This window comes from Symphalangus syndactylus, chromosome X, assembly GCF_028878055.3.
Source record: "Symphalangus syndactylus isolate Jambi chromosome X, NHGRI_mSymSyn1-v2.1_pri, whole genome shotgun sequence".
Classification (NCBI taxonomy): Eukaryota; Metazoa; Chordata; class Mammalia; order Primates; family Hylobatidae; genus Symphalangus; species Symphalangus syndactylus.
Window position 1 is genome coordinate 26,565,175 of NC_072447.2, and position 12,661 is coordinate 26,577,835.

Here is a 12,661-nt window from a genome sequence, read left to right on the forward strand (position 1 = left end):
CATACTAAAGTTGGAGAGGCCCTGCTATAAGGGGCACTTTTCATTATGAAAGGCTTTTCTGCACTTTTCTAATAAATGTAACAGCTAGCTGCTAAAATCTCCTTCCTGGAAACATTCACAGTTGCAGATACATTATCATTGTCAGCTGGAGGAGATTTTGAGAGCTTGTCTAAACTTAGCAAGTCATACATGGTTACAATATAGCTGTTTCCCACAATTTGTAACTCTGTGCTCTTTGTAAATAAATGTCTTCCGTACTGTGGAAATCATTATTCCATGATATAGAAATATTGAGAGCTTATTGTCTTCTTAGTGTTTTCAGCTCATTTCCTCTTCATAACACATCTTAGGAAAATATATGATGGTTTTTGTCCTGATTCATAAAATGATTATGTTTGGACATAAAAAGGTAGCAGGGCTCACTTGAGCCTATTATGTGGGTTAGGGCAAGGAATTTCTGGATCTTTCTCTGTGTTCAGTGATAACATGCCTATCATTGGAGCAGATGGATTGAAAAAATATCAGTGAACTCCAAATGGAAGCTGGGAATGATGGATAAAAACTAAGAAACCCTAGTATGGTTACTAACAGCATCACTTACCTTGCTATAGATTTTTTCTTATAAATGTCATAATAAATATAATTGTTATCGAAATTGTTATGGAAATGTGAGACCAGAATGGGAAACTATGAAAGTTATAAAAGAATGTGGGCCTTCTCTTTCACCTCCAGAATTTGAGGTAAGCACCAGCTCTTAGAGATTTTCTAAAGACATAAACCATAAATCTGTTTTCCCTATATGCAGCAAGGAGGCATGATGGTCATATTTTCAGCTCGTACTCAACACTACCTCTTCCTCTCTCTCTACTTTGTATTAGGTTCTTCATTCCTTTCAGGGCGGGGACTTGTCATCTGTGTCTGTCAGTTCTACTCATCAAATTGTGCTCAATAAAAGGGTTTCTGTGTGAACAAAACAAAAATAAATAAGTGCAGAGTGATATTGGATGGGAAGTATCTGCAAATTGGTTTCCATCACTACTGGAAAGTCCCCACATTATCCTTATTTATATCCTTTCTACCTACAATGTTTGCAGTTGTTTAAAGACAAAAAAAAGAAAAGGAAGAAGAGAAGAGAGAAGAGCAGAGAAGGAGAAAGAGAAAGAGTAGTAGGGAGGCCCTGAGTGATAAATATCTATTTTCAAGTGTATATGTTTGTATTCCCTATGAGGCTTGGTGCACTTTCTATTCTTACACATTTTTGATGACCTTGGAGATGTATACATATTGAGAAATCTAGTGAAATTATATATTTTCCTCTAACATCTAAGCTGGGAGTATTAAAAAGAATCATTTCAGTTTCTACACTTCAAATACACATTTGTTCCTTCTATATTAATAGCTTCAGAAAATTATGGGACGCCATGGAACTGCATGATGAATTCAGGGGAGAGACAACAGACATGTAAATAAATGCAGAAACAAAGCTGTGAATCTCTTCATTAAACAATTCTAAATGAAAAGCCACCGGAAATCTTCCTAGAATTAGATAAAAATAAAGTACACTAGGTTTATGTGTTTTGTTTACATTATAAATAACCCATTAAAAATATTGCGAATGCACTCTAACTCTGGGGAAGGAAGCCAGACAACCTATTTTAGCACCAGTGCATTTAGGTGTACCTAAGTGGGCTGTAACTTTCCATCTTACCTTCTTAATTATATCAGCAGGTTTACTATAAACACCTGTTCTTTAGGGATTCTAATTCAGCAGTAAAGAAAGGGTCTACAGCAGACACTGAGATAGCAAGCCAAACTCAAACATGTTTTTGATAGAAAATAGGCACTTTAGCTTGGAAAACTACCAGCCTTTGGTAGTTTAAAAAAATGTGAGTAAGGCTAAAACAATGGTGGACATTATTAGACATAATACCACTTGATAGTAAAGCTATCTTAAAACATCGCATTTGAAAACCTTTAAATATCAGCTTGTGATGCTGTTTCCACAAGCCCCCAAAGAATCTTGATTTGAATTTTGGAAAGCAGCCACTAGAGTGAGTTTTTCCATTATTGTTTTGGACTGCCAGCATATTGCATATTTGAAATACCATTCATCCAAATAGTGGCCCTATTTACAAGACAAGATCAATGGTTCAGAGATTTAAAACTCCCCATAAATATGCAGGTATGTGACGGGTTGAACTATAATGTTCTATCTTTGGGTCAAGTGCTATGGAAAATAGAATTTTTTTTTTCATTTTCCCTGAGTGGTGAACTGTTATTTCAGTGAAAAAAAAGTTTTGCACAATTTGTGTATCAGAGTCTCTTCCAGTCCTCTTGAAGATTATGGCCTTTGAGAAAGAAACCTGGTTAGTCAACCAAGGTGAACATTTTGGAGCTTGAAGGGACTTCTGAAATCATGTAGTCTAGCCCCTTCATTCTAAAAATAAGAAAATAGAAGGGCAGAAAAATAAATGACTTTCTCAAGGTGACACTATAAATCAGAGGTCAGCAAACTATGGCTCGAAGGCCACATGTGGATTTGTTTTGGTAAATGAAGTTTTGTTGGAACACAGCCATGTCCATTAGTTTCCATATTGTCTATGGCTACTTTTGATACAATGGTGGAGTTGAATAGTTGGTACAAAGAGCTTATGACTCATGAATCTGAAAATATTTACTATCTTTACATAAATTTGCTGATCCCTACTATCAATGGTAGACTTAGAACTTAGCCTCCTCAGAATAGTTTTTAGGAAATATTTTGGTTTTCTTACTCAGAAAAAATTTAAGAACTTAATGGAATGGGAGATAACTATTAAATAGATAGACTTTTAGGATTCTAAGTTTTTAGGCAAAGTCAAGAAGATTAAGTAAACTACAGTCTAGATAAATATATGTTAACCCATAAAATTCAAAAATAATTAAAATACATGTGCATGTCCCCAACAGTGAGAATATAATCTTCACAATGAATAGCTAAATCAGAAAATGTTTGAATATTTCGTAGACATGTTCAAGGGAAGCTAGTTGGATTTGGCTAAGCTTGGTGAGTAGCAGTATTAGGTTATGAGTCATCCATAAATAAGTGAAATGTGAAGATGAATGTTATCTCTTAAAATGATGAGTGTTTGCAAAAGTGTTTTAACAACACATTTGAAAATTAGATTAGGCCATTTGGCAGATTCAACAACGCTGTGTTTCATTAACTCTGTAATCACTGTCAAGTTCTATGACATGATGCTTTTGGTGGGTCCTGAGAGCAATATATAGGTTCCATATTACCGCTAAAGGCAACAGACTGGGTCCTAAATGAAGCAGGAAAAAGCATTTAATGATTGATATGGGTTAAATTGTTGTCTGTGTGGGATAATTTGAGGAATGTAAGGAAGATTTCCCTCTCTCCTGAATTTCCCAGCATGAACTCCTAACTGAGAAGTTTCAATTAAAGCTCAGGATTCAGGGGACAACCCAGAGCCAGGACAACGTCCAGGTTGGGTGAGCCATGATGCCTGCCTTCCTCAACAATGTTATAAGTCCCATAAGTTTCCAGGAAAGCAAGCACCCTACCTGCTTGTCACAGCTCTAGTCCTAACAAAAGGACTGATACAAGAGTCCTCAATGAAACGTTTTGAATGAGTGAATGAGCAAATGTAATGTCATGAGGGCACTGGATGCTTGAAAAAGAGAAATAGAGCTCTCAGGCTACATTCTATCCCACACAGCAGAACTGTATACTATAGGGTTGCTATATCCAGTACGAGACTGACCATGGAACCTTGCAAAATTTACCTCTCATAGTTCTGGGGCCAAACTCCCCCTTTTATAACAAACCATTCCCACAATAACAGCATTAATTCATTCATGAGTGTGGAGCCCTCATGACTTAAACACCTCTTAAAGGTCCCACCACCTCCCAATACCACTGCATTGGGGATCAAGTTTCCAACACGTGAACTTTGGGGGACACACTCAAACCATTGTAGATGCTAGGCTAGAAGAAAAAAGTCTAAGTTAGGTGATCACTGGTGTTTATTTTACATGTCAATAACTCTGGTTTTGTCTATTCTGTTCACTGATGCGTTCCAAGCACCTAGAAGAGTGTGTGGTACAAACTAGGCACTCAATCAATATTTGTTATATGCATTAAAGAATGTGTGCAAGTAATAATGATAGCAGCTTTTGATCACCTATGTCATACAGTCCTTACAACAATTCAACAGGATGGTTGGTATTAGTCCTAGTTTTCAGAGGAGAAAGCTGATGTTTGGACAAGGATAAGGAACCTGGTTAAGCTCACACAGAGGCTATGAGGTGGCATCAGTGTTCAAATGCAGCTCTGTCTGAATCTAGACTCCATGGTTTGGACTTTTTTTCTGCTTTATTCTTCCCTGATTTTACACAAGTAGTAGCAGGTTGTACATATTTCTGCATATTAATTTTTTTATTTTAATGTATCTTCAGAGTCTTCCCAAATCAGTACATAAACAATTTCCTCATTCCTTCTTTTTACGGCTGCATAGTATTCCTTTGTGTGGTTGTGCCATGTTTTATACTGATGAACACTTAGGACAAAGTGTATGCTCACTTTCAGTTTGGATAGAGGTTGCTAAATTTAGCTAAATTGCCAAAATGCACTCCGGGCAATATATGGCAATGTGTTTTCCTAGAGCCACACCAGCACTGTATGTTTTCACACCTTCGGTACTTCCTCTCTACAGTTTCTCCAGTGATTCCACCAAGAATCCATGTGAAATCATAACGGTTTTCTAGTTTCATTTGTTTAAAATAAAATCCTAAGTATGAAAGTAATATATATTCACTATAGGAAATACACAAAATTTAAATACACAAAATTTAAATACACAATATAAAATACACAAAATTTAAATACGCGAGAATTTAAAAAACCGCCTTAATCTCACAACCCAGATTTAACCACAGTGTACCCATTCTTCCAGACTGTTTTTCTTTGCCTATGCACACAGATTTTTTTTTTTACAAGGTGGATCACGTGGTGCACACGCTTTTTGTAACCAACTTTGTTCATTTAACTACATCCTATGGCAGTCGGTCTTCATCTACAACTTTGGTTTAATGTCTGAATGCTATTCCGTTATTGGATGAGCTGACGTAGTAGCAAACCACCCCTCTTGTTGAGCTGTTCTAAGGATTAAAAAGAAAGAATCTGTGAAAGTGCCTAGAACAGTGCCTGACAGCAGTTATTCAACAAATGGCATTTCAACACACATGTATTCTTACCCACTCAAAGGCAGAGAACTACAATTTTAATCCTAACATCCTGTGCCAGTATCATCATGTAGCTTGGATTCAGTTATTAATTCAATTCCCATTTGAACATCTATCATGTGCCTGGCACTAGTCTGAGTAATACTGATAGAAAGGTAAGGACATTGTCCATCCCCCCAAGGGTGAGTGCCCAGCCTACCACCTGGCATCATATGCTTGGGAAGTATAATAACAGCTACAAACTCATGAACAGGTACAACAGCATTCTAGCAGAAGGAGCTCAAGACTTGACCTGTTGACGGTTCCCACATTTAGCTCTGTAATGCCTCCCTGAGCAATGAATCTTAGCCATTCTACTATGCTATCTCCTCAACAATATCATGCTAATTATATTGTCCTTATAATTGTCCTTCCACATTTACAGAGTTGGAGAATTCAGTGACTAAGAGATGCAAATGCACAGTACAAAATTCAAATGTCCAATTCGAGGCAGGGCTGCATCTAACTTTAATGGCAACCCCTGCATGTGACGTCTGGGGACTCTATAGATACATGGCCTCAGACCCTGAGGACATCTGGATTCTGTCACTGGATTGTTCACAAAATGAGGCTGAACTTTGTATGTAGAAACTTTTGGAAGAAGACCAGTTAACCCAGATTTAATTATCCGAATAATTCTCCCTGATACCTAATTAAGAAACATAACTAACTCAACAAGCTATGAGAGGCTTGTGCTGAAACTCATAGATGTATAACTACATAATTGATTTTATTGTGTGGGTTGGTAAATCATGTAATGAATCAGATGAAAATAATCAGAAAAGTATTTCAATTTGGTTGTTAAAATATACAGTCAAATGTCTTTTACCATAGTGAAAGTCTTGATTAATAATACATTTCTTCTTGATTAAAATGATTTCGTAATGAATATATTTTTGAGTATCTGCTTTCATGAGGCTTGGCATTAAAATTTAAAGTAGTTTTTAACTGTGTGCTTTTCCCCCTTTACTATATTTTCCTGTCCTCCTTGTCATAACAAAAGTGACATCTTAAAAATAGTTGGTAGGATGATTTTTACTTCTATCTGTGGGGCTTTGAAGTTATTTTCAGGCTATTAATGTAGCTTTCCTCACATGTACCTGTGCCAAAACCTGCTAATAACGAACAGTGGAATGAAAAGCTGTTACCTGTTGTATGAGATCAAAATACTTTGACTACTGTACTGAAGCTTGATTTAATGGAGAAAGTTATGTTCTGAGGGAGAAGAGAAAGCAGCCTAATTCAGGACCTATCTGTGTGTCTACAGCACGAATAAATGGAATGAAAAGACCTGGTTAGCCAGTTCCTTACTGATTCATGGGGGCAAGAAACTGTACAGGACAGTTTCCCCCTGAGGGTCATGCCAGGGAACCTCTACTAACCCCAGTGGGACATATCAAGCTGGGCACAAAAGAAACATGGCTGTCTTCAAAACTTGGAGCTTGTTAAATTCATCTAGAACCATCTATTATCATTCATTTTCCTCACACCTCTCCACTTCCTTACCTTAACCCACACTGCATGTCAACCCGAAACATACCTTGAATACCATCTGCTTACAAATGTAAAATACCATCTTAGGATACCTTGAGGTATCTGTAGGGTTTGGGGTTCTATAATCCAACCACCATTTACAGCAAGCTAAATGAGAATGCTATATAACCTTGGGTTAGTCTGAAAATAATCTTTGTGAGTCCAAAGAGATAAGAATGATAAAATTCTGGATCGTGTTTTATTTTGTTAGACCTGTATAGTATCATGCAATGTCACCGATGAATGACTGAATGCATAGAGCTTTAGCTTTGGTTTTCCCATATCTGAAATGAAGATAATGCATTCCTCAACACCAAGTCTCAAAGGATGCAGCTTAATCCTGGCTACCTGTCCAAAATATGACCAGATACATAAGAAAGATGATAAGTTGTTATCACACTTATTTGTGGCATGGTGTAAGTAATATGGAGTTTGGAGTAGAAAGTCTCAGGGCTCAGTAGATTGCTGTCCCTATTAGGCTAGTTATACACTCTTTCTGTGTCTCAGTTTCTTCATCTTTGAAAGGGAAATAATGCAGGTGCCTGTTGCGTGCTGAGGCAGGCCTGTGAGTATCCTAAGCAGTTATATCCTTAGAAATGCTGCGTGCTACTCTTATTAGTATGACCATTGCTGCTTACAACACAATGTACCATTTGATGAGACTATTCTAAATGAGTCAAGCATTGTACTTTAGGGCTTTATGTATCTCATTTATCTGCATAACATCACTGTGAGCTAGTTGTTATTATTTCCATCTTACACATAAAACTAAAACCCAGAAAAGCCAACCTGTTAAGTGGCAAACCTGGGATTTGAACTCTTTCCCTCTGATATAAAGATATGTTGTATTTATCACTATTAGACTCTAAGCAGAAACCTTGAGAATGCTTGGTTTTATGTTTTATTCAACTAAAGTTTATTGAGAACCTGCTATATACCAGGTACTATACTAAGAATCGTGCATTAATTACATTATCTTCTTGTAACAGTCCTATGAGCTAAGCAGGGTTTTTTCATCTTGGCTCTATTGCCATTTTGGCCAGATAGTTCTATCTTTTGAGGGGCTGTCCTTGTATTGTAGGATGTTTAGCAATATGCCTAGTCTCCTCCTCCCCTCAGTTGTGACCACCAAAAATCTCCAGATATTGCTAAGTGTCCCTTGGGGGTAAAATCGCCCCAAATGAAAAACAGTGATTTAGAATAATTCTACTTTACAAGTGATGAAAATAAGGTACAGAGAGTTTAGAGTAAATTGCACAGGGTCACAAATCTAGTAAGTGGCAGAATTTGAATCTGACTCGGGACTTTGGAACCTGACCTCACATTCCTTCTCCCCTACGGCATCCCTTTTTCTGATACTGCCATGTTTCTAAGGAAACTCAAATACCAAAGAGGCCTTCAGGTGGCTCCTGAAAGCCTGCCTTCTCCTAGGGCGAGCTGGCCATCAAGATTTTGTCCAGGACTTAGAGGCATGAACGCAGGAAGAAACCATTGGTTGCTTCCACTAATGGTTGCAACACAAATAGTTCCACAACTTTGTCTGTACCATTCATAGCTGCTCTCATTTCCTATCAAGTATGAAGATATTTTTTGTCCAGGAAGGTTTCAATCTGTTGCAAACAATAGATGGGTAAAGCACAAAGTTACAAACCAGTTCAGTCAGTCGCTGGGAGTTTCTGAAGTGACTTAAATAGCCCTGCCAATGTAGGTCGCTATTTTTAAGGCTGAGCTAAGTGTTTGAAAGTGGTTCACACAGCCATGCTCTCAGATAGAAGTCACAGGACATGAGAATTGCAAGAACTCTCAAGGCCTTGCCTGAGACCGGTGGAAATGGACACTGTGCACCCAGGATCACACAGCTGGGATTTCTGGTAAAAAACTTTCTGATGTTTCCTTCTGCCTTGAGAATGGCTGAACTTATCACCTTCTGACATTCTGGGAAGGTGTGACTGCTTGGTTAAGACCCCTCTTGCCCTGCTCTTGCCAGAATGGAGAAGAATAGATGACCGAGCCTCTCACTGTCTTTCTGTTCTGAGGATGGATTAAAGCCATTTATACTTGCACAACCACCCAAAGTCCTATATTATAGTTATTTAGCAAAGACTTTATAGCACATACTGAGTGCTTTACAAAATTCACTTAATATTCTCCCAATGGGTCCTATTGTCATCATTTCACCAAGGAGTAACTGGAACTGAGGGGATTAGGGAGATGAAGTAACTTGTTCAAGGTCGTGGAAAATAAACCGCAGAGCCTGGATTGAAGAGAGTCTGGTTCTAACCCAGTGTTTCTCAAACTTGAGTGGGCATCCCCATTGTGTGGAAGCTTGTTAAACACAGATTGCTGGGTCACCCCCATCACCCCAGAATTTTGGATTCAGTAGGTCTTGGGTGGTGCCCCAAAATTTACATCTCAAATTCCCAGGTGATGCCGCTATTGCTGGTCCTGGGACTATGCTTCTCAAACTCTCTGCTCCAGCATGTCTGCTCCTGATCACCACACCCTTCCTCTCCTACCTCGTCAGCTAAAAATAAATAATAATAATAATAATAATAATAATAAAGATAGAGTTACTTGGAGCAGTGGGTTGCCAGTTTGGCTGACCTGGGTAGTATAAAATACCAATGCCTAGGCCCTATCCCCAGATATTCAGACTCAATGGCTTGGCTTTGGTTCCAAGCATCCGTAGTTTACAAGTTCCTCGACGGGGGATTCCAACGTGCAGTAAGGCATCACATTGGAAACCACTGATTTGGGTGATGCCTCATAAACTTTCCAGGGTATATAAATTCTATGAGGATCTCAAGAAAATGCAGATTCTGCATTTCTAACAAACCACAAGGTAGTATCCATGCTGCCAGATCTCAGCCTAAGCTTGGGGTAGCAAGAACTAGTATTTCCCAAACCCCATGGTTGCCAGTTAAAAAATACAGAATGCCTACTTCAATTTAAATTTTCAATAAATAATAACATTACTTTTTGGTATAAGTATATCCTATATATTACAATAAAATTATACTAACATTTATACTAAAAATTATTCATTGTTTATTTGAAATTCAATTTAAGTGGATATTTTTGTTTGGCTTTGCTTTGTGGCTAAATCTGGCAACCCTACCTGAAGACAAGAATCATCTGAATTACTTGTTTCAATGCATTCACGCCTATTCATGGATTTCTTGTTCTAATCGAGACTTGCTGAATCATAATCATCATTTCTTGGACCTGGTAATCTGTATATTTAACAAGTGCTGCCAGGTGCTTCTTTTCAGCTCAATTTGGGAAGTACATAAGGCCTTGGATTATGACTGCCTGAAATCCTCATACTGGCCGTTGTCAGGGCTGGACTTGTAGTCATCACACTTGTAGCCAAATCCCTCTGCAATTATGACCTGGGTCGTTAACTTTTCTCAAGGTTGTTATAGATAAATACTTACAAAGGGTGTTTTTTTTTTTCCCCACTTGCCCTTTTAATTTGCTAAATCATACTAAGGCCTTTCAGATCCATGTATTTTTTTGTCAACACCTTAACAGACATGTAGCCATGTTTGATCTTATTCAATTATTTGTTTTCTATCAGGGGATGCTCCTTGAGCTAGATTCACTTGATTTGCATTTGTAGAGTTTTCCAGTATTGGCACTTCATTTGGTATTTTATGACAAGAGGCTTTATTTGAAAACATCTTGCTAAATGGTTGTTAGCTGCTTCCTGAACATACTGTACAGGACAATGTAGTTTAGAATAAAATTCAGGCTTCTTCCAACTCGTTACTATAATGCTATATTTTACATGTAAATCATATTAGGAAGCCTGTGTCTTTCCTTTAGTGATTAAGATTTCATGGAGGGGAAGAAGAATGGAAAGAAAAGGAAAAGGAAAGGAAAGGAAAGACAGTTTATTTGTTTTTAATAAGTTAGCCTCCTCTGGGGAAGATAACCTTTCTGATACCGTACATAATTGAGTAAGCCAGAATAAATAGTTGCATTCTCTACACAGGCCTCCTTTCACTCACAAGGATATTCTTTGTGCCATTTCTAACTGTACTATTGCTTTTGGAAACATTTTTAATAGAATAGACTGTGTTCATACCTGTAAGTACTTGTCTTCTTGATACCACCTTAGAAAGCATTCAAATGCATTCTCTACTAGTGTAGAGAAATTAGTGGGTTTTTTTGGTTTTGTGTGTGTGTGTTTGTTTTAATAGTACCTCAGGGTAGCAAATTCATGTGTTCTCTCACTGCAGGGAAGCAGCACATTTAAAAAAAAAAAAACACCAGAGAAAATTGCCACTGCTGACTTTTATGCAAAGAAAAGGAACAAAATGCTTGCCATATCTTTTAGTAGTCAATGGGCCACAAATAATCCTATAGTGGCATTCTATATTTACCAGACCAGTATTAAATTTGTGAACACTTTTTTTCCAACAAAAAAACCATTCCTACATCCTTTATGAAGGCTGTAGGAAAATGGAAAGGAAGTTAAGGAAAAGGAATGGAGGTGGTTAAAATTATGCAAAATAGTTCATCTGCAGAAAACATGCAGGAAATGGGCTTGTTTCACTTTAGAGGTGTTGGAAGGGCTAGGCTGGGGAGGGATGAGTTGCCCAGTATCCTGGGGAATTACAAGTCTGAAAGGCCGAGACCTCTGCTTTGGATGTTGCTGCAGAAGAGCCACCACATGAGGTTGTTCAGGGTGCACCTAGTGCGAGAGTGCCCAGCTGTGTTAGCCCCTGCCACACTCACTAGCCTGGGTAGGCACCAGGCTGGGGGAAGGGTGCCTACTCTGTGGTCATCTGACTGCAGGGAGTGCTGTTTCCTCTTTGCAAAGGGCTCACGGGTAGCTGAGACTGTGAGCCCCTGAAAGCATCATCACTGCTCCCTGCCACCAGCTTTGGTGGTGCCAGCCTGGGATTTGGAACCACCCAAAGGCTTTTACAGGCTATGCAGTGAGTAACTTCATCTGAAGTGAAAGGATCAAGTGATGAGGGATGTTGAGCCATCCTAAAATAGCATCATTTACTTCCTTCCGAAGTATGGTTAAGGTCTGAGGAAGTCTTGGGCATTCATGAGAGCAAGGAGGAATTTCTGCAGGTCCTGGGCTGAGGAGGCTTAGCCAGGCTTCAGTGATGCTTCAGAAACTGGGCTCAGGCCTCTGGTTACAGACTGTAACTACAAGGCTGCCCATTGCTACTGCTTGTCACGTGGAGTTACTTCCTCTTTCTTCTTGATCTTGGAAAGGCAGGCACCTAGAAAATTCTCCAGAACCTGCCCTTTCATTTTGCTGCTGAATTGAAGTTGTAAACTAGAAATTGTAAAAGATAATGTGTCGATTTTTGTTGCAACGTAAATTGGGGGTTTGCCCAATCTAAGAGGAGCAAGTCACATTCTCCTTCCACAGTTTGTCTCAGAAGGAATGTTCAGGAGTCAGGTGTAATGATGCTTTTTTTTTCTTTTCCAGCCACAGGACGAAGTCTTCAGGCTGGCCGCCTCCCTCAGGAACCTGGGGCTTGAGCCAGGTGCCGCCCTATGGATGGGAGATGACGGCAAATCGAGATGGGCGAGACTACTTCATCAAGTAGGTTAAACAGGTGGCATGAACAATACAATCCTTGGCCAATGGACTTCTTTATCTTTGTTTATGAGAATGAACATACTTAAATTAGCCACTCATAGGCATTTAGAGGCCATTACTAAAGCAGCTGGATCTCTGAAACCAGCTAATTATATTTCTATATATTTATATATTTATTTCTATACATTTATATTTCTATATATTGTGATGTTGGGTTGCTTCATTCTTGGACAGGCAACATCGTCGAGTGACAATTCACTGTGTAGCATG

General features: G+C 38.6%; 1 protein-coding gene across 7 annotated transcripts in view; it reads left to right on the top strand.

Moving 5' to 3' along the window:
• FRMPD4 (FERM and PDZ domain containing 4) overlaps nucleotides 1-12,661 on the top strand; it is a 958,701-nt gene that overhangs the window by 707,029 nt on the left and 239,011 nt on the right. For all 7 annotated transcript variants that reach the window (XM_055269159.1, XM_063634947.1, XM_055269163.2 and 4 more), the window contains one exon: nucleotides 12,278-12,394. In XM_055269159.1, coding sequence (XP_055125134.1) covers nucleotides 12,278-12,394 — 117 coding nt within the window. The remainder of the gene's footprint in view (nucleotides 1-12,277; nucleotides 12,395-12,661) is intronic.